This window comes from Lepisosteus platostomus, chromosome 14, assembly GCF_059453375.1.
Source record: "Lepisosteus platostomus isolate fLepPlt1 chromosome 14, fLepPlt1.hap1, whole genome shotgun sequence".
NCBI lineage: Eukaryota > Metazoa > Chordata > Actinopteri > Semionotiformes > Lepisosteidae > Lepisosteus > Lepisosteus platostomus.
This window is the reverse complement of record NC_142624.1, coordinates 22139726-22167594: the sequence shown is the minus strand read 5'-3', so window position 1 is coordinate 22167594 and position 27869 is coordinate 22139726. Positions and strand designations below refer to the sequence as shown.

The window sequence follows — 27869 nt, the reverse complement described above, 5'->3', positions numbered from 1 at the left end:
TACCGTAAACTACTGCTATACAGTATGACACATTCAATAGGAAAGACGCGCCCCCTGCTGTCGTGTTCAAAAGACTGACGCGTTTAGACAACGTAATTTAGCGTCCTTGGTTGCTAAGATCTACATTGAAATTCCTCGACGTGACACGTTGATCGTAAGATATGCTTTATTTGAATTCCACAAGTAAGTGCTAGATAAATAAATAGTACTCTTTGCTGCACAAAATTGTCCCAAATGCACACTAACATTTTATTTGTCTTGTTTAAACCAAGAGAACACCTGAAATTTACCAACGGTACTTTCCATTCAGCAAAAGTAAGTCAGTGTTTACTTTTTATTTCAATAGAAAATTGGTAAAAAACAGAAATAAAGTGTTTAGTTTAAACGCAGTTTTTATTTTGTATTTTATATAGCACAAGCCAATTCTGAATATTTGTGTGATTCTAATCGTATTTGGTGTCTAGCTTTGCTTAATGAATTTAAAATTGTATTTAAAAAAATGGACGTGTGATGATAATACCTAATCTTCAATTAAACGTATGTGATTTAGCTAGACGACCTGTGGAAGGAATGCAATGCACTAAACTACAGTATGGTGATAATCAACTTTATTATTTTGTTATTAGATTAATTCAAATTATTGCATAATAGACTTATTTTAACTATACCGCTCTATATGATATATCTTGTAAAATATGTGTATTATTTGCAGGCGTTTTTAATATTAAGCGCCAGCGATAAAGGCAGCAGTTAAATTATTACAACGTTGACGGATTTCAGTGTCCCTGCGTTCTCTGTAACGCTTTCCAAGATTGCGCCCAGACACATTCTTCAAAAGCACCTTTATGACCTTCTAAAATTGAAAGATAGGGAAACAGTACGAATTCAGTTTCATGGTGATAGGTTGGATTTGATTGTTGTTTTAATTTCAGCAGGAACTGATTGCTACATGGCACAGTCGGTAGCCTCCAGTTCTTCATCCAAATCTTTCCAAGCCAGCGGTGGTGAAAGGGATGACGAGGCTTATCTTGCTGGGTTAGCGGCCCAGAGAAACGCAAACGCCTTCTTTGAGAAATATGACAGAAGAGACCTACAGGAGTTGCTGAGCTTGACGTCTTGCAGCTGGCTACTGTGCTGTGAAGACAACAACCTGCCTGCTGAGCTTCCTACCGGAATCATAAAGCAAATGAAAAACTTCAGCTTCCCCAATGCAGTCATTCTTGCACCTGTTGACCCTCGGGTGTCTTTGGACTATAAAGACGTCCATCAGATTGTGAGGGAGCTTGTGATTGGTATCTACTGCTTCAACCAAATCCCGTTTCTCAGCCTTGAACCCAACTATGACCAAAGCACCTCATGTCAGCTGACCCCTGCCTACTATGACACAAAGGTGGGACAGATTCTGATCAGTGTTGATTACATGGTAAAAGCCCTTTGGCATGGAGCTCTCATTCCAAAGGAGAAACGAGTCAGGTTTTCTGAACTGTGGCGATCCAGCATGGACGTTGATGCCAGTGGAGTACCTCATACAAAGAAAGATATCTATGCAGAATTTCTTACTGCAGGTAAGAAAAGCACCATTACAATAATTCTATACACGATAATTATTAGCTTTAATGGATACTTTGCAACGGCTGCCCTCCTCACATTGTTCTGTCCTTATTGTCTTTATTCAATTGTCAATTGTTCCTGCAAAAACTGATTTTCTTTTTCTTCTGTCTGGCCCACTTTCTCTCTCCCTCCTTCAGTTATGTCCCAAAGACTTGTTTGCACTACAACTCCTTAGTTTCTCTTGTTTTTCCATCTCTCTCGGTTGTGAAGCAATATTCCCAGGTGAATTTTCCAAGTTTGGGATAATAAGTCTTCTAATCTAATCTGCCTCTTTGGATGTCCCGTAGTTCAGATTTCAAAGTTCAGATTTCATATCCAAATGCTATAATAATAATGCAAATTACAAAGTCTGGATCTTAATGGCACAAAGTCAGATTCATTAGAATCATTAGAATTACAGATTTTTACTCTGCTTTCTTATCTGGGACATTTTGGTTTATGGCTAATGAGATTTATTCACACAAATACATATAATGACCAGTTTCTTCTAGCTTTATGTAATTTGTTTTATTGTTACTGGGAAAGGCAGACTCATTTTCATTTTCTGTAAGTTATTTCTCAGTCTTGCTTTGATGCTAATTTGTTTTAGATTTTTATTTGAATTGTAATTCTGCTGGGTTCAGTGTACATGTATGGCCCCATATTTGGTGTACTGCATAAGATAAACAAGAGTTGTCTAATCCTGATCCTGGAGGGCCAGTATATCTGCAGGTTTCCATTCTAACTCAGCTCTTAATGAGCTAAATTAACTGGGTTGGACCAGTTTAACAATTTAACCTACTGTAGCTATTCAAGTGCTGTTAATTAAAGAGAACTAAAAAAAAACCTGCAGACATGCCAGTCCTCCAGAATCTGTTGAGACACGTTGAGCTAAAAAAAGCCACAGTCTTAGATAAAGATCCTAGATAATCCATTTCTGTTGATCCAACACTGCATCAGTATTTTGGCCAGCAAAATGTACATCCCAGTGAGGCAGTGCTAGGGACCATGGGATATTGTTAACCTAACATAATTATGGCCAGCCTTGATCCTGGACAGCCAAATGCTTTGTGGCCTTAAATGATCGGTTTTGTTACACTGTGAACAATTTCATTTTCACAATTTAATCTGGCGATGTTTTTAGTTAGTCATTTAGAGATCACTACAAATGGAAACGAGCACCTTACAGCTGTCAAGGATAATTTCATAAGGATTAAACAACAACTACTGCTGCTAATAATAATGCAATGGCAGCCATAGTGCACCGGTATACTCACCACACATCAGGTATTAATGGGGAGGAGAACAGAGTGATGAAGCCAGTTCATAGATGGGGGATTATTAGGAAACCATGATTGGTAAAGGCCAATGAGAAATTTGGTAAGGACACAAGGGTAACACCCCTACTCTTTCCAAGAAACACCCTGTGATTTTTAATGACCGCAGAGAGTCAGTTTTATGTCTCATCCAAAGGAGAGCACCTTTTTACAGTATAGTGTCCCCCTCACAATATATACAGTATAGGACCCACACAGATCACAGGGTGAGCGCCCCATACTGGCCCCTCTAATACCTCTTTGAGCAGCAACCTTAGTTTTTCCCAGGAGGCCTCTCAACCAGGTACTGACCAGGCTCACACCTGCTTAGCTTTAGTGGGTGGCCAGTTACGAGTTGCAGGGTCATATGCTTAACAAGGACTGGCTTCCTTGGTTAGTGGAGCAAGTAAACTTGCTAAATTGATGAAGATGTTGTAAGTGTTTCAGGACTTTATAAATTGATGAATTAATGGTGTCCTGTAGGACCTGGTGTAGTGTGGCTCTCTAGACCAGAGGTGGCTATCCCCTGCTTAACATGTTGAAGGTGTGTGGTGCATTTATTCTTTCACAATTGCAATTGTAAAAAAATGCAGTTTATCTTTTTGCTAATGTGCTTTTCTTCATGAAAGTGTGGTGTTGCTTTTCACAATGGAGCTGTTTCCTCTTTGTCAGGTTTAATGGATATTTCAGAAGATGCTTCCTATCAAGGTATATATAGTGAAGTGATCAACGTGGACCCAACCTATGATCCCAATAGTCCTGAAGAGGAGAAACTCTTTTCACAGCATTCAGAAAGTATCCTTCTAAAGCTCTCTCCCTATCTCTGTTCTGTGAAACAGCATGAGAATCTGTTTGTGTTTGAAGGAACATACAACCTGTCGAATGTGGTGAGGCTTGCAGAGGATAAAGTGGATCTCTCCACCTATCAGAGGCTCGAGCAGAGACTGAGGCTTCATGAAAGACTCGTTGGAGATTGCTTGGAAAGGAAAATGGAGATGCGTAAAAACATGGCTTATCTAAAGCTAATTGCTTTCTTAGTGCCTTTTCTTATTGGATTGAAGAAAAAAATGAAGATCCCTGATCTAGCTAAGTTGCTTCCTTCTTTTTCTGGTAAGTGCTTCTGGTTCCATTGTCTCTCGTCGCGTAGGTGATGCGTACATGCGTACAACAGTTTGCAATCTTGCCTCCTGGGGGAGAATGTTGTAAAGATCCATAGAAAACAGTTAACTTCTAGACACACTTTCAGATATTCCAGACTTGCAGAATGTTTCTTCATGTGCTTTATGGCAAAATATTAGATTAGAAAATCAAACATAATAAAATAAAAAAAAATGTTACCTCAAAGAAAGAGGTTGATATATTAATATACATTTATAAGACGATCAGTTTCATTTTTGAACTGAGCAGTTCATTTGTTCTTAGATGATAAACTGAAGACAGAAAGAGAATTGCCTCCACTCCTGCTGGGTCCTGACTTTACCTGTAAGCACTTCAAGTACAAGCAGAACGAGTACTTTCACCTCCATGGCAGTATAGAGTTTGATATTGGAACCCCTGGTGTGGAGGACATTCCTAATGAGATAAAGGTGAGCAAAGTGCTTAAATTCACAGTGTTTAAGAGTTGTCCTTGATTGCTTTTTCAGTTGTGGCAATGCTTATTTTATTTGCACAAAATATTGTTTTTAGTTCAGTTGCTTTTGCTTCTTTCTTTACAATAGGATGCCTTTGAAGATCTACAGAGCTCTGCATCTGATCATTTAAGTGGATTGCTTGCTCACGGCATGCCTTACAGAGAACATTACCCCTTGCCCGTAAGGCAATTTGAAGGAAGAAGGCAAGCATAAGTATTAAGAACAAATCAGTTAAAAAATACTTTATGTGATGGCCACTTGCATTGTATGGGATTACCCTGAAATGTTCTTTTCATTGCAGCTATTATGTAATTTCCATTGAGATTGGGATGTTGTATCAGCAGTTAGGCAGGATTCAGTGGTGGGAGGCCATGAATGATTCCATCAAAGCTCTAAAGGCCAAAAGACTGCCATTGAATGACACCCAGCTGCATGAACAATTCAAGAAAACATTTGGCTACAAAAAAGCCATTAAATGCAAGGTAGACATCTGCATTTTCATACTGTGTTATACTCCGTGTGACAGTTCATTAGGATTGAGTCTTAGGCATTTTTATAACAGATTTTAAATTGTGGATCATTTATTTTACAAGTATGTGGGAAATATTTTCAATGACCAACTTCTAAGTTTGTGAACGAAACAATTATGTTAAAATCAGAATGGCGTATTCTAAAATCTTTTTTTTCATGACATAGTTCCAGACATATTAAAATGTTAGAAGATGACATTTTAAAATTATTTTAAAATAAAAAATATGCAAACGGAGAAATGAAGCAAGAGCATTCCAGACACCCTGGGACTGCCTCAGCCTGTAAAACTGAAGCCGTTTTGAAAATAGCAAATGTGAGTTCAGTAATTGTTTTACAGACACTAAATATTCAATTTAATCTTGTTGCACCGGGCACTGCTTCAGAGTTTACCGCTTGGTCTGAAAGCTGCTGCAGAGAGGGGTCTTGTTGCTGTGTTTCAAACCCTGTGCCGCCGCAACCCTGTGTCCCGACTGAGGTTCCTGGACGAGCAGGGCTACTCCCTCCTGCACCACGCCGCCCTGCACAACCAGGCGCCCATCATCTGCCAGCTGGCCATGGCAGGACTCAGCCTCAACCAGAGGCGAAGTGATCGGTTCATTCGGGCAGGTCAGTGTACCCCCTCTGCATACCCACGTTCTCTCACGCAAACAGGTACATCTCTGCCAATGCACACTCACCCAGAGTCAGGCAGAACAAATCTGGGAATCTGGTTTTATCTGTCTTATCTTAAAAACATATATAATGGTAATCTGGTAATCTGGTTTTATCTATCTTATCTTAAAAAATATATTTTTAAAAAATAATTTGTCCTATTTATGAGAAAATATGCAGTGATATCTGTGTGTGGACTTTTTTGTTGTTGTTTGTGTTCCTTATCAAACAATTGTATTTTTTTTGTATGGCCCTCCATACCTGCTGACATAGTGTAAATAGTTCATTTTATATAAACAATGTAACAAAAATGTAAGATGAAGGCAAATGTTTATTCTGCTGTTTTGGTTATGTTCTGCTTGTAAATCCTTTCATCACTAAATAAAAATTTTTTAAAGATCATTTGTCCTTATAGCATTACCTACTGTCTCTTGACCTACTGAAAACAATAGTGCAGTTTTTAAATAAGATGAGTGTTACACCCCTGTAATGAAATATTTTAATTGTTTCTTATTTGTCTTTTTAGTAAAATCACTGACTATTGGAGAACCCTTAAGGGAGAGAACAGGTTAGTTTTCACAATTAATTTTTATTAACATAGTTTTCTTTCTATGTTTCACTGATTTGGCATTATCCAGGATGGCACAGTGACATAGTGGTTAGCATTGCTGCTTTGTAGTGTTGGGGCCCAGGGTTCAATTTCAGTCCTGGAGTTTGTATGTCCTCCCTGTATTGTTTGGGTTTCCTCTGGGAGATCTGGTTTCCTTCTACAGTCCAAGAGACAAACTGGTAGGCTAATTGGCATCTAGGAAAATTGGCGATTTGAGTGTGTGTCTGTGTTTGTGTCTGCCCTACGATAGACAGGCATCCCATCCAGGGTGTGTCCTGCTTTGTGCTTGTTTCCTGCTGGGATAAGCTCTGCCTACCCTGCAACTGAATAGAAGTAGTAGTTAGAAAATTGATGGATTGACTCATTTTGACTAGTATTGTTGACAATTGGACAGCCCATAGAGAAAATTCATATTTAACAATCCTGACAGCTTTTGAGTCTCCATGTTGAAGAGAACCTGAAGTGAACTCATAATCCTCTGAAAAAATGAATAGTCGTTAGACTGCATTTCTTAGTATTTTTGTATTTTTTTAAGGTCCCACTGCTCTGCATTTGGCTGCACAATGCGGTTCTCTGGATGCACTAAACTGCCTACTGGCTCTTCAGGCAGATTATAAACTGGTGGACAGGAGGGGTTGGGCTGCAGTTCATTTTGCGGCCTTCTATGGCAATGTTACTTGTGTCCAAGCTCTGTACAGAAAAGACCCTGCAGTTTTGGAGCTAGAGACCACCGCTGAGTAAGTTTATTATAAGACCATATGTGAGTCTGTGGGCATCTGAATGATTTTGTTGGGTCTAAATATGCAACAGCTTAATTTCTATTACACATGAAAAGATAAATATAGTGTAGTGACATTTATTATAAACAATCTTTCTCTACACGAAGTTTAGCTTTTGTGAAAAAGGAAAAATGAGAAGAAATTAAATTGATAATGGGAAGTCTTATATTTGCATCCTTAAAAGTTGAAGGTAACAGTTGACAGCTCTGCTATGTTATGTTATGTTCTGAGAGTGTGAATGAGTGCACCAGAAGTGCACCAGGGGCAGGACAATTAAAGATGGCTGACATGAATCCTGGAAGTGCATTTGTAGTATAGCTCTGCAGCCATGTAGAGGGTTAAACAACTGTCTAGTGTGGTTTGTAAATCAAACGGCAGTGAATTACAGACAATATTGTATTGTCTGTAATGACTGTTATTTTATTTATTTTTAGCCGTGCATTGGTGGTAGGCTTTTCAGTAGATCCAGAAAGTAATTACTCTCGAATGTAATTGCGGCTTCAGCTGCTGAAACGACATTCCGTTATGTTTGCCAGGTATCGTTGTACCCCTCTGCTGCTGGTGGCCACATCAGGGTCAGTGGAAGCTCTGAACTATCTCCTGTCCATTGGGGCTAACTGGAAGAGGAAAGACAGCCAGGGAAATAATGTGGTCCAGCTGGCAGCATTGTATTTTCACACAGAAAGCCTTCGGCATCTCATTGAACTGAACTTAGAGGAGCTTCCAGTCTGGAAACTTCTTGTGGGTATGCAGAACTTCTAAATCAAAGTGGCGTGGAATGGAATGGGAATACTGATTTATTACGTTTTGCTAAGCTTGTCAGTTTTAGTATTTTCAGGTTGTTTTCCAGGTTATTGATCTCTTTCAGGTGTGTTTCCATTTTATCCAAGGCAGGTGCCCTTTGAATGCTGGGTAATTCAAAACTCGCAAGACAGTTATAGAATTGTAGAGGAAAAGTAGCACATACTGCGACACGCACATTAGCACCTGCACAGAAGACAAGATTCAAAGAACCCTGGCAAAAGAGTGACACTAGATATAGTGAGCATTTAAAAAACCTATCACTCTGTTTAATTGTTTAAGTTTTAGAAACTATTAGACCCTTTAAATTTGAAACATAAGAAAGGTTACAAAAGAGAGTAGACTGTTCGGATCATCGAGCCCATTTGATAGTTAATAGTTAACTTTTCCATGCAGCTACAAGCCTTTGGGTAAGGACGTGCCACCTGTTCATGCTTGAAAATGCATTCCCACATAGCTTCTCCACTTTTTCTGTCTGGTTGCAGATGTACAACTTGTATTACTTCCAGTAGTGGCCACTGAGTTTCACAGTGGATTCTATATCGATCAACCCTGTTGATGACAAATATTAATCAGCATGTTGAATTTACCTGTCATGTCTATTCAGTTGTTGTAGTTTTAGGTGATGTGTGTTTTTGTGTTCAGTTGAGATCAGCAATTGTGGTTCTTTATTCTGAACACTTTAAAACTATATTTTACTGGTGAGGTATCTTTTAATTCTTGTGAACTGAAAAGATTAATTTAATTCAAGCAGGTAACAAATAAATAGCTACTTCATATGTGTTTCTTAGACATTACTGTGTTCTAAAAAGATTTCAATGACAACTAACTCTTAAGTAAACTGCTACTCAGTTTTTCGCCAAGAATTTAAAATCTGCTGAGTGCTGTATAATATTTAAGACGTGTCTAATTTTCTAAATATAACTGGTGCCTTTTGCAGGCTATAATTACCCGTTTATACTTTATATTTATATTGTTACTAGTATTACTAGATATGAGCTAAACTTGAAACATTATTTTTAATAGCATTGTCTCAGCATTGTATCTCTTCCAAAGATTCCATAGTGTAGTGTGATATAGTAAACCCCAATGGAATTCACAGTAAGGATAACTTTTGTGGCTGCTGTTAGAGATGCTGCAGAGTGAGGAATACGCTAAGAAGGAGATGGCTGCCAGGTGTCTGGAGGTCCTCTGTGTTGCCACAGACTCATTCTGGAAGGACATTATGGATGCAGGTGACAACACAGTGAAATTGCAAGCATCTGTCCCAGTGTAGTGTTCTTGAATGCACTGTGTGTTACAGAATCACATTTACACTCTTAGAAATATTCTACAAATAGATTTGCAAACACAGGATGACAAAGCCTTTATTTGAAACAAAATATACATTTATTTCTGTAGAGGAGGGGGGGGGGGGGGGAATCCCAAACTATTTGATTGTCAGACAAAGCATGAAAAGAAACTTATTACTATTTTGCCTCCCATTTAAGATCACCAAACTGACATGGGGAGCATGAAAATGAATAAAGAGATACAAATGACACACGAATGATGTTTTGGACCCCACAAATTCTTCATAGACCTATACCTGTGATAACGGAGTCTTACAGATGTAATTAGTGTTTACCTCCTCACCACCTTATCATGGATGTGGTGATAGTGCTCTAGTTCAAAAGAGCAAGGCAAATCAGTTTTGTGGAGCTTTCCTGCTGTGCACTTTCTTACACAGACAACGTAGAGCTACAGTATGCTCCACCTCGCAGTCCTGTGTTTCACAGTATTGCCATTGTGCCATTTGCCACCAGGGGGCATCCCCGCTCTGATGGCCTTGCTGTGCAGTGGGCGGCAGACCCTCCAGTGTGTGGCGGCAGCTGTGGTGTGCAACATGTCTGAGAGGGAGGCAGTGAGCAGGGGCCTGGCGGAGTGCGGGGCAGTGCCCGTGTTGGTGCAGCTCCTGCACAGTCCACTGCCAGAGCTCCAGTCTCGCTGTACCGTCATCCTGGCAGACCTGGCCTTGTGCAGCAGAGAATACCAGGCCCTCATTGCACAGCTGGTGAGCCTCAGGACCGCTAGAACTGTCTTCGGTGCAGCTTTGAAGTAGCCTTAGTGAAAAGGGAAATGCTTCCCTTTTATTTCTCTCTGCTACTGTACCATGAATAAAAATAAAAAAATCAAGCTGTTGCAGCTATCCATTTGAAGCAGAGACAGAAATGCACCCATGTGGAAATTATTTTAATTTTACAGAGAAAATAAAATGTTTCCACATGATGGCAATGAATGGGAACGAATTCCACTTATTACAGTAGTTCAATCATTTTCAAATTAAGTCAGAGAAGAAAAGTGAATAGCTGTTATTTGTATAGCATTTGTATAGCTTTATTGGGGTAATCCGTAAGGACAATCCCTTCACTGAGGGATGAGCCAGGCAGCTGTTGCCAAGGTGAAGATGGACTGGAGGAAGGGATCCAGTCAGGAAAAACTTTCAAACCAGTGAGCACAAAGCGTGATGTTCATACGCAGATAGGCAGAAGTGGGCGAGATTAGGGTTCGACCTCCTGAACATCTGGTTACAACTCAATTTTTACTATTTATTTTTCTCTAATTAGGAAAATAAACCTTACCATTAAACTGCTATTGATGCCTCTAATAATATGAATGATAAATGTAATACCATTGACAGACACCCTCTATATTTTGTAGTTTTTTTTTCTGAATAATGTACTAAAGGTGAATACGTTTCAGATTCAGGGTGCCAGTACCAAGGTCTCAAATATTTACCAGTATTTAGCTGAAGGAACATTTTGACTGAACTAAAAGAGTTTCCCTAGGGAGAAGTTTTGTTTGGAACAGGGTTAAGTTGTGTGCTGGTCCTCTCCCAGGGTGGGATTGTCCCCGTGGTGCAGCTTCTGGGATCAGACCTCGAGGACGTGCTGATCAGCGTGGTGAACTGTGTCCGAGCCCTGTGTCTCCACAGCACAGCTAATCAGAGTGCAGTGGTAAAAGAGGGAGGGATTCCACCACTTGTGGAGTTCTTGACTATTAAATCAGGTAATGACTGATTCTGTGTGCGTGTATTTTAGCTCTTGTCTTCAAATGATACTGTAGGTAGTATCGGTATCTCAAACCTTACTTTACCTGGCCCTTGATCTAATGTTAAGTGTGCAAAATAATATCCTGATTAGCCGCAGAGCAGGTTTCTTGATGGCTTCAAGAGAATAACTTTGTTAACAGGCAATCACAGCTCAGTTATACAATCCATTATCTTTTTTTTTTTGGCTCGGTTTATTTGAACATGGTTTAATACATGTGAAAACACTCCATACAGATACACGGTGACAAAAGATCAAATTAGTGGAATATGCATACGATGTTTAGATTGCATTTTTCTCAGTTACCTGAAAGCGATACTTTTTACATTCCACCTCTCAATTTCTTTACACTGTTATTTAGTATGTCCATTCGAGCATGGAATCAGCATAGTAAAATATTTTTCTGAACTTAAGCTTGAGCTTAAGGAACTTAATGATACAATTTCCACTGCAGAATTTGTATAACTAAATGTGAATATACTGTATACCAAATATGATACAGACTTGGGTGTCACAGTGGCATGGTGGTTTACACAGCTACCTCACTGTTTTTGATTCCAGCCTACTTCCTTTAGTTTAATTGGCATCTGTCATTGCACCCTGTGTATGTATAATGCCATGGATTGGTCCAGGATGTAGTCTAGCCTTGTGCCCTATGCCTGCTGGCATAGGGTGCAGCTCCAAAATCCGCTTTCAGAACAAACAGAAATGGAGTTTGCATAGGTCATTTATAGTATTTTAAACCAAACAGCCTTCGAGGAGGACGAAAAAACAAGACAGCGTACTGAGCACTTTGGGGTTTGTTGGCTCTATGGTTGCATTTCAGCTTGAGATGTTTTGGAAGTGCAGCCCTTGTTTGGAAGTTGTCATTTTTTAAGAATAAATTCTAAAATGAGTATGATGTTCCACCTCCTAAGCCCACCGCAGGCTGTTTTGGGTTTCAGATGTGCTGCAGGCTGCTTCTTCTGCTGCCCTGGCCGAGCTGGCCAGAGGCCACAGGCAGAACCAGGATGCCATCTGCGCGGCAGGAGCCATCGGGCCTCTCGTCAACATCATCCGTGGACGGAAAATGGCGGTGCAGGTGAAAGCAGCCGTGGCTTTGGAGGCTTTGGCGGACCACAATGCTGCCATCCAGGCTGAGTTTCTCAAGAAGTCAGTCTCGAAACACCTTCTACGCCTTTTAAAGGTAAGTATTTAAAAGTTATTTTGACACGGTGTCATATCTGAAGATTGGTTTGGTGGCAGATAGATTTGTAGGCTGTCTGCATCTGTAGACACAGTGCTTTCATCCATAACGTACCTTGAAGGCAACGAAAACTCAGCTTTCATTCTGGGTACGTCCTATAGATGTGCAGTAACAACATTAATAATAATAATAATAATCCCTTTCACATTGGTGGTAGTTTTGTTAAATTCAGGCAGTTAGTATGTTAAGGACTGTAAAGGTTTTGTTATCAGCCAATAGCAAATTTCAAAACAAAATAATATGTATTTGCATTTTAAATTAACTTCTGTGCTGTGTTCAGGTTTTTCAGCTGGAGGTGAGGGAACAGGGAGCAGTGTCTATATGGGCTTTGGCAGGACAGTCTCTAAAACAGCAGAAAATGATTGCAGATCTGATTGGATATCATTTTATTTTAGACCTCCTTTATTCTTCATCTGACAAAATGCAGTTCGTTGGTAAGTTAATGCATGAAATCATGATATTTTCACGTTGTTTTTATGCAGTTCAATTACAATGCAGTATCAGTCTATTCAGTAATAATGTTTTGTTTTTTTTACTGAAGACATCTGTCCTAATTGAACAGTAGTTTTAGAGTGGACAGCTGATGGCTGGTTAGTTCTGTATTGGAACAAGAAGAAAAACAGGCATCTTGGACATTAGAAACTAGTCTTAGTTTCTATTAAAAATGACAATACCAGCATCTTGCAGCACAGGCCCAACAGCTTTGAAATTGTTTAATGTATGCACTGACCTCCAAAACCAAGCCCTCAAAATCAAGAGTATATCCTTCATGCATCATTGGCAGGGCCCTCAGCCAAGCCAAACCCAGCCCATGGAACATCAATCTCACAAATACAGTAATTTTCTTCCCCTTCCAATCTGAACTCTAACAACCCATTCCCAAAGTTATCAAACAAATCTTTGTTTGAACCCTTTTTAATTATTCAAAACCCCTTTAATTTAATTATCCTATACATTACGGCGCGAGCTTGTTCACAGTTCCCTTAACTGCCCAATGTCTCCCATCTACACCAGACACTTTATACTAAATTAGCCTGCCAATACATGCCCAACAGCATGCATGTACATGGCCATGTCAAGCACATTATGTTTGTCCAGCAGTCTCGTTTACTGCCTCTCTTACGGACAGTTAACCGTTATTTAAATTGGCAAGCCAGGAAGAAGCCTGGCCAAATGTTTCAGGGAATATATTGAAGCCATTAGGATCAAAGATCTTCCCAGGCCAATAGTTTCCCATTTTACCTATGCACCCCTTCTGCATGTACAGTATCAATTCCAAGACTCCTATACCAAAAAGATATCAGAAGTAAAAAATATCCTTAAACTTGGTTCACAAATTCCCTCCAGCAGTCAACGATCGAAAAACTTTCCCTCCATTCAATTAAAATTGCTGCCTTCCATAATTTCCCTGGAATGTATGAGCCAATTTCCATTTCTTTTGTACCCTGTTCATCTCCCCCGTTCCTTCCCGTGTTTTCTTTCTGTGCTCTATCTACCCCACTCCACCTCTTTATCTCATATTTCTGCTCTCTCCCTCATTCCCCCACTTGTGAGGCATTCTTTACAGCAAAAGCTGTTTACTAACATAGTGTCTGTGTTTACAGAATTGTAGATAGAACAAGATTGCTCTGCAGGCATTTATTTTCAGTTTTATAGCTGGACATGTTAAATAGACGTGGCTACCTCTATACATGCAGTACTTATAAATGTCATAGTAAGAACGTTATATTTATACTTTGAAAATGTAGTGAAGCTTTTGACATGAATTGAAAATTATGAACTAAAATGTTCACATTGCTTGTTTAATGAGCGACAGGGCAATCTTCGCTGTTGTAGAAAAGTTATATTTAATTTGGAAACTCAGTTTAGCAGGTTACTCCTGGGACTAATAAGATGATGCACGGAAGACCTGCTGTGTTGAAATGTGTTGCTGTAATTCATGGTTAGCTATGTTAACCTAATTTATTATACTGTGGAAAAGGGCATCCTGCTGTTGGACTCCTTTCTGCCACTGGAAGTGTAATCCAGGTGGGGAAAGGAAGGCTGGCGAGCTTTTTCTCGAGTGCGGTTGCAGTGATCTGCTAGACTCATTATAAAATAAGGCATGCAGTCTGGAATGCTGGCCTCCACTGGGATTCCAACCACATACCTTCCTTTCCTTACAAGAGATACGACCTGACATCCTGAAGTGTTCTTACAAAGCTGTGTTTTTTTAGAAGGCTGACACTACGGCCAGCCTGATGTGTTCCGATAAGCCTGCCCAGGAACATGTCAGAGAGCTCCATCCACACCAGGCCGCACCTGTCTCTCCAGTCAACACCCTGCGCCTCAGCAGGAGTGTATGTCTGCAAGGCGCACTCATCCGAAACGAGACCGCAACCTTGTTTTAAGTGACAAAACTTTAATGAGATGGTTTGGTATTAGGTTGCCAGGCAGTGATTGCATTGAGCCGGGACAGCAGAGCACACCAGAATGGGATCTGCGACGAGAATGGAGTGCCTCCTCTGGTGCGGCTGTTGCGGAACCCCAGAACCACAGAATGCACCCTCCTGAGTGTCATTCAGGCCCTGGGCACCATGTGCATCGGTGTGTACAACCTCCAGCCAAGCGTTCCAGGAATTATATGAATCTAACTAAAAAATGATCAATTTTCTATGGTAAAATGATGTATTTGATTCTTTTATTTAATTTTATTGGTTAATCTTTTTGTGTGTGTGTGTGGGGGGGTTGTTTCAGGAGTAGCACATACAAACAACCCTTACAGTCAGAAGACAATTGCAGAGGAGAAAGCCATTCCCATCCTGACTGAATTATTGAAACAACACAGATCTCTTCAAGTCAAGGTAATACCTACAGTAATAATGGTATGTGTCAGGGGACATCAAAGGTTTGCAGTTTTTACATAGAATATCCATCATTGTATTTAAACAGATATGAAAAGAATGTGAAGAAATGTATTTCTTGAGCAGTAAAAAAACATAAAACCAGGAATGGAGGTAATATTTCAGAATCCTGATCTGTGTAGATTTTTCTGTTGCATTGATCACTTTTGATTCTGTCAGAATGGACATCTTTAAAAAAGGTTTGGGAGAGAGGATAAACCCCTCAAAAATGGCCAACAAATGTAAATATGAGCAAGACCATTTTCCCATTATCCAACATATTATATTCCCCACACCACCCACAACTGTTCTGCAGTCCCTGTGCTGACTCCATGCAATGGGGACAATCCCAAACCCTTATCCTCATGGCCTGGTTGTCTTTTCCTCAGCCAAGCATGAAACTCGGACTGCTCAACTGGCAGAAATACTTCATGCTGTGGGTGCAATCAAAAGCTGAGTTTAATTACAAAATCCAAAAACCAAGGATTGTTACTTAGTCTTTAAATATGGGTTGGCCTTTTTGGTAAGTGGTCCAAAAAAGAGATGAAGATGTTCGGAAGTAAATAAATCTGATAGAGGATTTCCTAGTCAAGAGAACTGTGCCTCATGATTTGTTTCAGGTCCGGGTGGCTCAGACTCTAGCCTGCGTGGTGCTAGGGAACACGGAACTACAGACAGCCCTCTGGAATGAGGGAACATTCACTTACAGCATTGTCTTGGAGATGCTTCACAGTCAAGATCAAGTACATTATAGCAGTATTCCTTTCATTTATACTGGCAATGTACACAGGCTTTAGATACATTAAAACGTCCATTCATCTATCTGTTTTCAGTCTGGGCTATAGGCTAGTTTGTGATTTCCTAATGTTTGTTTTCAATCATTAATGATCAAAACCATTATTACAAACAGAACAAAAAGCCCTATCACAAATACAGTAGGGCCACACCTGTTGTTATATGTTTCTTTTATTTTTATAATAAGACAAAGTAATGTATTGTAGAACTTTTCAGTTGTGTTAAGCAGGGGATTTCAGTAATAGTAGCGATTTCTGCTGAAATTATAGGAATGCTAGTCCAAACTATGTACTGCTAGCATCACGTTGATCAATTTAAAAGTGAAAATGCTTCTCTAACTAAATCTTTTGCTTTTTAGAAGATCTGCCTTGAAGCTGGATATGCTTTATCTCTCTTTGCATTCAACAACACAGTACAGCAATTTATGATTCTGCAAAAAGGAGGTATTGAAATGGCGATTTATGAACCCTTTTTGCAGTCTGAGGATGAGATTGAAAGAGCGAAGGCTGCATTTCAGGTATTTATGAACATATCATTAGGCAGAGTGCTTATTACACTCTTCATCATGATGTATGACCATGTTGTGGTGAGGCTTTTGTTCCTGTACCAACAGGACTTTGGCCCTTGAAAGGTTTTACCAGATATCAGGTGAGGGATCAGATTAAAACAGCAGCTGGTTGGGGGTTGAGCGTGGTCCTAGTGATTCCACCTGTAACATGGGCATCTAGTTACAGAAACTGCAAAAAAATCTACAATATCATCCAGAGGTCTAACTATGATCTCCAGTTGATGTACTGGTAATCGGTAATATATAGTTCAAGTAGGTAGCTGTGTCAGCATGAGTAGGCTGCAAATGAACAAGTAAAGGTTTACTCCATTCTAAAAAGAGAAGAAAAGAAACACAAGGTTTAGGCTGTGGAGCCTTCTTCGGGTGTGTCACAGCCAAAAGCTCCACAGCCAAAACATTGTGTTTCTTTTCTTCTCTTTTCACAATGGAATAAACCTTTACATGTTCCTTTGCATACTGGTAATATGACAGCTTCAGATGAAAGCCCTGCCAGTTTAGAGTTAGGAGTTTATAGAGCTTATGAAATGTCCGCACAATGCATGACACATTCAAGCCAGAACAAATTATCCAAGAGAAAATACAAATTTCTTTGCATCAGCGACTGTGGATGGCAACTTGAGTCAGGATACAACATGATAGGTGATGGCTTAACCATCCTTTTCGCTGGGAAAGGCTACACAGGTGTGGTGTAGCCAGCGTAGTGAGCAAGAACAATGGCATTTCTCTCATAGATTGGGAACCCATCAGTGATCTAATCACTTGCAAACATTGGAGTAGATAACGGTGACTGAGAAAGAGCTGTGGAGCAACATGGTCAATGACAAAAAAGGAGAAATACTTGTCGGCTTCTGCCTTAATAATGACTACATCATTGGAGATACAACTTCTTTCTCAAAGACACAGCCTAGCTGACATGGTCTGTCATCATGAACAGTGACCACTGCCTGGTTTGATAAGTAGAAATTAAAGTTTTTGGTTAGCCATACCAGACTCAGAGTAATAAGTCTTAGACACTACCAAGATGAGAGTGAAGAAAGTTTTTATCAATGAGCTCAATATATTGGTCAACGTAGAAGATCAAGACAGTTTAAAGTAAGTTAAGACAGTTAAAATGTTCAGACAAAAAGAAGACATTTAAAAAGACACATACACCAAAACAGCCTACAAAGACATTGAATATAGAAGGACAAGCAGTGATTAACAACAGAGATGTGGAAGGAGATAAAAGAAAGAAGGCATGAGGAAAAGCTGATGAATGATTAGTTACCCAGGCTGACTGAAAAACAGCTGAATAACTATAATCAAAGATCAAAGACAAAGATGTAAACAAGAGGGATAGAAGAGATAAGAGATCCTTTGTCAAAGAACTGGCAGATCTGGCTGCAGCAAGGGAAAAATTGAACTGTTTTTAAAATCAGTTAACAGCTCTAGAGACAATCATACCATTCTAGTCAAGGACAATCAAGGAAGGGTAATACCAGAAAACAAGCTGGAACATGGGTCCAGCACTTTGAAGAGGTTCTAAATCGGCCTCATACTGATTATCCACCTAATTCACTCCCCTTCGGACAGTGTTGGCATTGACTTACATGGAAGCAGAAGTGAGCACAGCCAACAAAAACATTTTTTTGAAGCCCCTGGACTTCATACTTTCTAGGCACAGCTATTCAAAGCAGGTGCAAACATGGCTTCCAGGGAGCATACCAGCCTCTTCATAATACACAGAATAGAAAAAAGAAATCATATCAGAAGATTTGTTTCTAGACTGCCAACGAAATGGGGCCTGTACAACTGTGAGGTGGAATGCTAATGTCATTAATGACAAGCTTAAACAAGAGCATGCCGAGCTCTGCAAGGACAGATATTTGATCTGCACAGCAACACAGAGCAATGTAATGGAGTGCACCCCCCCAACATCAACTTATCAGACTTTGTGGCAATCACGACAGAGTAACAATGTTCACCGTGAAAGCTTGAGTAATTATTAATTATTTATTATCCCCTGGGGATAATAAAGACACTCACTCAAATTCTCAGAGCCTATGGAATTCCAACTCGCATTATCAACATTATTGGGAAGGTCCTTGAGCACTTGAAATGTAGTATATATGACTATGCACTGTCTGGTTTGAAATTAAATCTGGAGTCTGGCAAGATTGCATCCTATCTCTATATTTCTTTTTACTGTCGATTGGGTTATGTATCAAACAAGAAATTGAAACACATTTCACATTTAGAAGACCTTGACTTCGCTGATTATCTCATTGCATTCTCTTCAAAACATCCCCATCTTTAAAGTCAGACTGATTCATACTGTCAGACTGATGCATGTACTGTGTAAAACAAGGTTGTCTGCATATTAACAAGCAAAAATCATAAGTATCAACACACCAAAATCACCTCAAATTACCACCAACTCAGACGTGCTAGAGTATGTTGAAGATTCAGAAGTTGAGTGCATTCAGAAGACTTCGAACCATCTAGAGATCTAAAGAATACAATACTAAGATGAAAATCAGACTGTACAGCAGTAGTGTAAAATCAGATCTTATGGTATGGATCTAGTTGAAGGATTGTGAAAACAGACAATGGCAAGGTCAACTACTGTACCTTTGTACTACTTGACTATATAAGATCTGCAACCTTCCCTTTGCGAAGAACATTTTTTAAAGAGGACCTGTACAAGAAGACTGGTTGCTATAGGATTGAGATCCAGAAGCACCAGATAAGATCATCAGGCTTGTGCTAAGAGAGCAAATATCAAAGTTTGCTCTAAGATGGGAAACGTCAATTGGAGCAGGACTGAAACAACATAGTAATTGAACTGGGGCTTACATGGGGTGAGGCACAAGACAAAGGGTTGGTTGGAAAAAATAAGGATGTTACACCTTATGGGACATGGGACCACAAGGATAGGTAAGTACAGTAATTATAAGTACAGTATGTGTGATACACTTTGATTCTTCATGAAAAACATTTTACCTATATTGCACATCTGTTGCTGTAAAGCTTTTTCCAATGAATCTGATAAAAAGCATCAGAAAACGTTGATCTTAACGTCTGTTTTCTGTTTCAGATTGTTATATTGGCCAAAGTTATTACAGGCATAGACCAAGTTACTTTGTCTGCCAGAGGGATCGCCCTACTTGTACAGGTGCTTCAGTCACAGAACTCCAGGGCAGTCATTCTTACAGGTAACCAAGTCTGTATGCCACATTCATTATCACAGAAAGGGGATAACAGAGGCCACTGTCATAATGAGTTCATGTGGATATCTGACAGTGTGTACTACACATATACTGTAGAACAACAAGAGTGTCTTCCTGGCATGGCTGCATTTGAATCCATTGGTAATGTAGTTTGAAAGAAAGTTTTTCTTCCAATAAGGAGCTTGTAAGTACTATTTTATGACAAATATTATGCTTAATCGGTATGGGTCTAGAAGAACTTTGTACTAACACTTAACTGGTGAAAAATCTTTAACATTTAAAAAAACTGTATTAAAAAAATATTTTCAAAGCAACAACCCAAAAATGCTCATGTATTTTTTTTCTTTAGCCTGTCACAGCAATGTCACTTGAATGTCTGTACCTTTGGTCTTAGATGTGATATAATACATTCAGAATAGCAATGTGAAGGTGTGCTAATAGGTTCTGACATTGTCAATGGTATATTTCCTTTTGATTCAGCACAGCTGCTTGCCAGCTTGGCTCACACTCGGGCGGGCATTCCTGATGCCATAGTCACGATGGGAGCTATAAACCACTTATGTGCCCACTTATATTCCAATGAAGAAGAGGTAACAGCATCTAAAAAACATTAGTTTTTTCTAAAGCTGTTTATAATGAAGATGTGGTACTTCATCTCTGTTGATATTTTAAAAGGTTTCCTTTCACTGATTCATTGACAAAAACTGATGCACTGATGTATGAAGCAGAATCAGCATGCAATTCCTTGCATTCATTTTGCACTTTTCATTTAGAAGGATCCCAAAGTATTAAGTCCTTAATGTAGAGGAGGGGGCCCCACTGAGGTTCAGCTCCCACCTGATATAGCGATTATGCACCCACAGCTTCACTACACAGCAGATCAAGTGGAAAAGTAAGAAAATACTTTACTGGTTGAATGAAGGGGGTACTAGGCTGGATTGTGCAAGCCCAAAGTGGTGTATAGCAAGGATACCATGGATAACACCCTTGCTCTTGTGAAAAAATGCCATATTAAGAGTACTGTTTAATGTTGTAGTTGGGATCTCATTTTAACATCTCATCCAAAGGAAAGCACCTCCTCCAATTCCCTACTCCAATTCTGCACCAGAGGGAAGAGTGCCATCTACTGGTCCACCAACATCACTACATTTTTCTTTGACCCAGTACTGACCAGGTCCAGCCTTGGTTCGGTTCTGAAATCGGATAAAACCAGACTGCAATTTAGTAATGCTGCTGTAATTTTAAAACAATATACTGTTTCAGTCAGTTATTCAATGTACTTAAATGCAAGTGTTCTTGTATTTTGTACTTTACAGGTTCGAATAGGTTGTGCAACTGCTCTAGGCTACCTCACGTTTAATCGCCCTGCACACCGCATCCTCCTGGTGGAATGCCGCAACACACCAGGATTATATGACCTCTTGATTGAGCACCTCAGTAAAGATGCCAAGATATCCCAAGTTTTTACAGCCGAATTCGAAAGACAGAAATTAGTTGGGCTTCCTTCGTTAAGGTAAACAGAGGATCACAGAGCATTATAGTTCAAGAAATGCAAATCGCATTGTTTTTTATCACAACTTTAGATTAATAACTAAACTTTTTTCCACAACAGTTTGGAAATAAATGGTGGTCCAGCTGTATCACACCATAATAATAAAGGTAAGTTAAGCTATACCCATTATCTACATGATATTAATTTGGTATTTGATTGTTTAAATTTCTTCATGTCTTCATACTAAATTACTAATCAGTACTATTAAAAACAACTTTGGTTAACCATAATTAAAAGTGTTAACAGTGTAATAAGATTTAGTTTTCTTAGTTTTTATTTTTTCAGTTTTCTTGTACATAGACAATATACTGTGTAGAAATCAGCACTTCTTTTTTGTAAGACTAGTATAATCAAAACAAATATATTCAGTGGCATTTGGACAATATGTTATTCAATTTGAATATGATCTGTAAATCTGATGAAATGTCACATTATTTCCAAACAGACAGACCAAAAACGATGAGCACCATTCGGAATTACACAGACGCTCAAAATACCCAGTATCTGCGGACAAGATCGGCTCCAGTCTTGTTGGTTCATAGACGCAGGACAGCGAACACCAAGCTGAGAACTGCAGAAGTGCCCCTGCATAGCTCATTTCAGACCCTGGAGAGATAGCAGCTGAACAGAACCAGTGAATCAGTGCATCAGGAGCAAAATGCCTGCAGACCGGATTACACACAATCCCTGGACCTTCTAGCACTAATGGGTTACAATATTAAAAACCAGCACATGGACCACATATTTTTTAAGTATATATTTAGAAATATAAAAGTATTCATTGTTAACTTGAATCTCAGGGTGTGTAAAAAATCTACTTTATTGTAAATAATGTCCCAAAACAGAAATGTAGTTTTAAGTACAGATATTCTATTATTAAAAAGCATTACAAAACAACCATAAACCCATCTGTATGTCTGTTTCTAGTACATGTTTCAACAATTTGTACAAATTAGAATTCATAAATTGCACATTGAAGCATTAATATACAAAATCAAGCATATTTGAAGGGCCATATAGTACAGAGTTTTGAATGCTTACAAAATCTGCCAGTGAAAAATACTTCTGATTTTTTTTGTTTTATGTAAAAACAACAGCTCAGTCTCTTATCTTCAGTTTCAACCGTGGAATCCTTATGGCTGCCTCCTTCACTTGTCCTGAAATGTCAGTCCCAAATGAAGCCCTGCAGCACATAAACCACAATACATTAGGCTGGTATTCTCACTTAGACCTAAAGAATGACTATTTACGAGTTAAGGATATGCTTTAGATGGTCATCCGTAATAAAACAGCAAAGTATTAAACATCAAGTGTCTATATTCTAAATATAGATTTCCTTAAACTTTATATGACAGTCTATTCTGCTCAGGAATCAGTTAGCCATGTCTTTAAACATTTGATGAAAAATGATTCTTCCATTTTCTTCAATCTGCTTTTTATTGTAATTTATGTAAAGCTTTGTGACTTACTTTGGCTCATAGCAGATGTGTTCAATATGATTTAATATTCCTTTTCCCTCTCGGAGTCTCTCTATTCCATTCCTAAAAAACAACAATATTTACTCAGGCTCTAGGTAGAGCAGTACAAAATAATTTAATCTAAAAGCCAACATTAGGAAATAATTGATATCGGAGAATATTATAGCCTCACTTCCATGTTCCACTGGCATACCTGCAGTTAGTCAGACGAAATGATTTAGGACAGATTAAATCTGTGCTCCATTATTTCATAATCTCACTAGTTCAATTCTATATTATTTTGCCTGTGGTGTTCTCATTGTGATTAACTCATATAAAACTTGTTTGGCAAAATAATCCTCACAAAAGGCAAACTTGCCACAGATAGGCAAACAGACCTTCTGGGCTCCTCACCATGCAATCATGACACCGTTGTCTGTGCAAAATTTTGAGGGTGGACAGAGCAAAGTCAAATCGGTTGCATCCGTAACAATTTTCAAAGTCTTTTTGATATATTGATTGCTTGCAACTCCTCCAGAGACAACCTGCAATATGAAATGTTATGAGCAGTCAGATTCACTCTATAAACAATAGTTATCAGAGTCATTAAGACATATATTGGCCTTCATATTTGATAACCAGATATCAGATGCATTTCAAAGAGAATATTTGTTACACTTTAACAGGAATGAACAAATAATGCACATTTTTTATGAAGAGCTTTTAACTAAACACACTCATTGCTTTTAGACACCGTAACATCACTGCAGTTATGTTTTCTGTCTATACAAAGTACTGCTAAGAAGACAAAATATAGTCTTCTTCGTAGGACACCTATGATTTTTTTTAATTGCTGAACCCCCAATTTATTATTATTTGTTGTTCTTTGAACATACCTAGCTCTGTTCTTCTTTATAATAAATATATTCCACAAACTCACCAGAGTGGGGCTGTTTTGGGGCAATAGTCCCTTGGCTTTACAGAACAGTATCGCACGATGGGTGCGCTTTGCGATATGGGAAGCCACAGTGTGCTGCACTGCAGCAGCAATGTCATTAGCACAGGACAACATCTGACCCATCTGTACACCTGCAATAAAGACACATCTGTTTAACACCTGTCAGGGACCGAAGCCTTGTTCTGCTTTTCAAATAGGATGTAGTCCACAGCAGGAGTAACCTCTCCTGTTACTAATTCAACTAAGAGGTGGCATAAACTAGAATTTTTTCACAAACTGGAGAAATCTCAGGTTTACCACAAAGAAAAGCTTGCTTACCTTCCCCCTCTTCCTTTTTGATAATGACCTGAGTCACTTGGTTCCGAAGACCCGCAAAGGAAAAGTTGCAGTCCAAATGTTGGCCCATGGGTGACTTCAAGTAAAACTTTAGCCTGTCGCCTTGTTTAGCTAAATGCTCAATGGCCTGGCCGCCACTTAAAGTGGAGCACTCTGGGTGTTTAATGAGGGATAGTCTTCTTGCTACCTGTCAATGACAACTGGGTTATTCAGTTTAGTGAATAATTTATGAATGTTTCAGCAATGTATATAGGAATAGAGTCAGGGTACAAACATTACCAAAACAGACAAAAGAAAACACAAATTTGAAAAAACATACAGATATTGTTCTGTGTACTTCTACTATTGTATAAATAAATATGCTCTTTTATTTTCCCTTCAGCATGGAATAAACCTTTGCCTTTTCCTTTGCAACTTGCTCATGCTGAAGCAAAATATGAAATTCTTAAGTACAAATGTTTGTTCACAACAGTAATGTACAGGGGCCACCCATGCTTCATCTTCTTTCCAATAGCATAGAAAAACTACAATGGAGAACATCCAGACAGACCCCTCACAAACGCAAAGATGAATGTTTTTTATATTTGCCATTTATACTGCATACTTTGGAAATATTTGAGCTGTTTATCAGTGCAGGTAAGTGGACTTACAGTTTTGAAACCACTTACACAATACTAAAAAAATCCTCAACAGACCCTTTCTGAGAGCACATTCAAAATTCTTACGTACTTTATCTAAAGTGTCTCCTGGCGCTTCATCCAGTGATTGTCCCAGGAGAAGAAAGTCATCGATTCCATTAGCCACTGCCAGTAGACAGTGACCCCCAGACACCAGGAGCACGAGGAATGGGAACTGGACAGAGTGAATCATTCTGACAGTCAGTGCATGGGCTTCCATGTGGTGGATTGGGATGAATGGCTTTTTATACTGCTGTACTAATTTCAGACTGTACTCCAGGCCCACCCCGAGGCTCAGTGCTAGACCCGGTTTTACTGTGGTTGCAACAGCAGACAGCTCGTTTGGTGAAACTCCACTCATGGCCAAGGCCTGCTGGATCACTGTCGTTATGTGTTCCCTGTGCAGTCTTTGGGCCACTGTTGGAATTATCCCACCTGTTCTAAAGCAAAATATACACATGCATACAAATTACACCACTATTACTATTGCACATATTGTTACACCACAGTTTTGACCTGTAAACCATATTTAATACAGAAAGGAAATCTGAAGTAAGAATTGAGGGGGAAGGTGAATTTGTATTTTAAAAAATTCTGATTTTCAAAGTTTTGTTATGGTGTATATATAGTTACATAGTAAGAACAAAATGATATTATATAGAGCCTATAAAGGTAATCATCTCAAAGCACTTTTCTAAAAATTGGCAAAAAAGCATAAAAGAAAATGTGAAAAACAAAAACAAAACAGAACATAAAACATCACAAAATGTGTTTCTATAAAAGTTGGTTTTCAGGCTGGATTAAAAAGCACCCAATGTGGGTCAGTCACTGATGTCTTTTAAGATAGTGGTCCAGAGCTTAGGAGCCATAGAAGGTCCTGTCACCCACAGAGTGTAGACGAACAGTAGAAACACCCAGTAAACCAGAATCTCATGGGTGAAGGTTGCGTTGAGGGGAGTGAACAGATAACATATTGGTTAGATGCTGACTAGTTATACCATGTACATCCTTGACTGTGAGTAAGAAGAATTTTAAAATCATCTTGAAACCTGGATTTTAAAACCATACTTGTGTGATGTGCACATGTGTGACATAGTTATTTCCAAATATGCTGTAATATCCTTGTAGGTATAGAGACTCTTCCGTGCAAGGCTTTGCAATACTCCAATCTTTGCATGTACAAACACATGAACCAGTTACAGACACACACGGCACAGAAAGTAGCCTGGGAATTTTTCTAAAAAACCCAGACATTTATACAGTATTCTGCCCATGAGGTCTCAAAGTCCATCCAGAATTAAGGATCCCCATCAAAATCTTGCGTAAACTCAAGCACAATGCTGTCAACTGACAATTGTTACAGCACTGGTTTTATGTACCTGATGGGAACAATGACCTCTGTCTTTTCATAATTATTATGCAAAACATTTTGTTGCATCTAAACATTTATTACAGAAATGTAATTGGAGAGTACTGAAACTTGGTATCAGGATTAGTCTGAACATAAAATGAATTATATTCTGCATAGAAATGATAATTCAAACCATGTAATTTTAATGTTTAACTGAGAGTAAGCATATAAATATTAAACAGGAAATGGCTCATTTCTAATTCTACTTTATTTCAATTCCTGTGGAACACCAGACTAACCAACCAAACACGAGACCTAAAACCACCAAGAGAAAAATTCAAAGCTTATCAAGGAAAGAATTAATCCGCTACGTCTAAAAGAATTAAGACCATCCAAAATCAATAGCCATGAAGAAAGAATAAGAATATTTACCAAGAACAGTTTCAATGCTAGTGTATATAGTTTTTTTTAAATCCAGACTGAAAAAGTTTGTAAAATGTACAGTGAGACCACCAGTTGCACTGCAAGAGCATGTTCTAATATTTCACAAGAAAAGGCAAAGCTGATGTGTGTCAGAAATTATTAAGACCACTAGGTCTGGTGGGTACAGTAACTGGTGTAACTGTAGTGCACTGGATGTCAGGAAATCATTTCTGAGGTTATTAGCAGGAAGGGTCATAGAGCAGAGAAACAGAAGTGCAATAAAACAAAGGGAATGAGTGGAGACAAGGACAACACAGTGGAGGAGAGGTTAGCATTGCTGCCTCGCAGTGCTGGGACCCTGGATCCAATTCTGGACCTGTGGTGCTATCTATGTGGAGTTTGTATGTTCTCCCTATGTTCACAAAGTTTCCCTGTAGGTGATCCAGTTTCCTTACAATACTGACGGGTTAATTGGATTCTGTGAATATTGACACTAATGTACATGTGTGTGTTTGTGTCTGTCCATTGGACTGGCATCTCATCCAGGATGTACCATGTGTTGTGTTTGTTGCTTGCCTGGATAGGGTCAGGCTCCCCTGTGACCCTGGATTACAAGAAGCAGTTAGAAAATGAATGTAATGGGGAACAGAAGATGGATTTTATGTGATGCCACTTGAGTATGACGTGCAGGAAGCGAGCTGCAAAAAGTGAGAAAAAGGAGAACCAGAAAAGTTAGGCATACAAGCAAGCAGTGCTCTATGCAAGAGTTGAGAATTGGTAATGGTTTATATATAAGCTTAGTTTAAATAGAAAAACATTACATACAAATTATAGTGGAAATTATTGTTTTCATTAATATTTTATCATATTTTATGAATACAAATTTTGTTTTTATGTGTAATTCTATTGGTAATAGATGGGTAAAATCCCTTCTTTAGGCAACTTTTGAAATGAGAAATTGTTCAGTTGACAGCCTGTGTCAATTGTTTCAAGGTCAGAATAAGGTGATACACCTACTTCAAATGCACTTCTTTCTGAGAATATAAAGATTCTCCGAGGACTGAACCCGTCTCATCCATCACGGCGGCTCCTGTGTCATCACAGCTGGTTTCTACACCTAAGACAACTCGATGGTGGCTAACCGTACGAATACATGTAGTTCTGTATGAAGCCCAAGAAAGCACTTCTTTTAGTTTCCATTGATGAGGTTCAGTAACAGTAGCTCTTTGAAAAGCCAAGCCGCACAATCGTGCACCGAAACAAGATAACAGTGACATGAGTTATATAATATAACATACGCAACTCATGATTTTAATACGATCGTGACTATTTCTTTTCTCCGATCCTTAATTCTATTAATTCTCACAACCTCTCAAGCGTCCAGCGGCAATTAGTCCCCCGTGTAAATATTTCCCAT

The 27869-nt window shown here is 39.0% G+C and overlaps 2 protein-coding genes across 9 annotated transcripts; one reads left to right on the top strand and one right to left on the bottom strand.

The window, feature by feature from the left end:
* Positions 1–42: 42 nt before the first annotated feature.
* Positions 43–22154, top strand: ankar (ankyrin and armadillo repeat containing). 7 transcript variants are annotated; one of them, XM_088605041.1, is made up of 25 exons: positions 43–154; positions 273–315; positions 936–1565; positions 3579–4016; positions 4329–4492; positions 4625–4740; positions 4839–5019; positions 5452–5674; positions 6246–6287; positions 6865–7066; positions 7645–7853; positions 9040–9144; positions 9715–9962; positions 10789–10957; positions 11943–12184; positions 12525–12678; positions 14669–14830; positions 14981–15087; positions 15747–15869; positions 16280–16438; positions 19566–19683; positions 20179–20288; positions 21015–21211; positions 21311–21357; positions 21696–22154. In XM_088605041.1, exons 3-25 carry the CDS (start codon positions 950–952, stop codon positions 21866–21868), a joined length of 4305 nt encoding a protein of 1434 aa, XP_088461167.1. In that variant the 5' UTR covers positions 43–154; positions 273–315; positions 936–949; the 3' UTR covers positions 21869–22154. The 7 variants fall into 7 exon arrangements, 6 of the variants coding, with proteins under 6 accessions (XP_088461167.1, XP_088461165.1, XP_088461166.1 ...); XM_088605039.1 differs by having other exon boundaries at positions 933–1565; XM_088605040.1 differs by lacking the exon at positions 43–154 and having other exon boundaries at positions 161–315.
* On the bottom strand, positions 21502–27869 carry osgepl1 (O-sialoglycoprotein endopeptidase-like 1). Of its 2 annotated transcripts, XM_088605051.1 has the most exons (7): positions 27470–27868; positions 24731–25118; positions 23984–24188; positions 23648–23796; positions 23122–23252; positions 22720–22791; positions 21502–22433 (listed from the first exon to the last, which is right to left on the bottom strand). In XM_088605051.1, exons 1-7 carry the CDS (start codon positions 27727–27729, stop codon positions 22349–22351), a joined length of 1290 nt encoding a protein of 429 aa, XP_088461177.1. In that variant the 5' UTR covers positions 27730–27868; the 3' UTR covers positions 21502–22348. The 2 variants fall into 2 exon arrangements, with proteins under 2 accessions (XP_088461177.1, XP_088461178.1); XM_088605052.1 differs by lacking the exon at positions 21502–22433 and having other exon boundaries at positions 23106–23252; positions 27470–27869.

Bases quoted from the DNA above. Each gene is read 5' to 3' on its own strand.
- ankar (XM_088605041.1), top strand. From the start codon at position 950: ATGGCACAGTCGGTAGCCTCCAGTTCTTCATCCAAATCTTTCCAAGCC. The intron at 5,020-5,451 runs GTAGACATCTGC...GCACTGCTTCAG, and splicing joins AAAAAGCCATTAAATGCAAG to AGTTTACCGCTTGGTCTGAA. The intron at 12,185-12,524 runs GTAAGTATTTAA...TGCTGTGTTCAG, and splicing joins ACCTTCTACGCCTTTTAAAG to GTTTTTCAGCTGGAGGTGAG.
- osgepl1 (XM_088605051.1), bottom strand. From the start codon at position 27,729: ATGTCACTGTTATCTTGTTTCGGTGCACGATTGTGCGGCTTGGCTTTT. The intron at 23,797-23,983 runs GTAAGCAAGCTT...TCTTTATTGCAG, and splicing joins CAAAAAGGAAGAGGGGGAAG to GTGTACAGATGGGTCAGATG. The intron at 22,792-23,121 runs GTGAGGAGCCCA...GTTGTTTTTTAG, and splicing joins AACGGTGTCATGATTGCATG to GAATGGAATAGAGAGACTCC.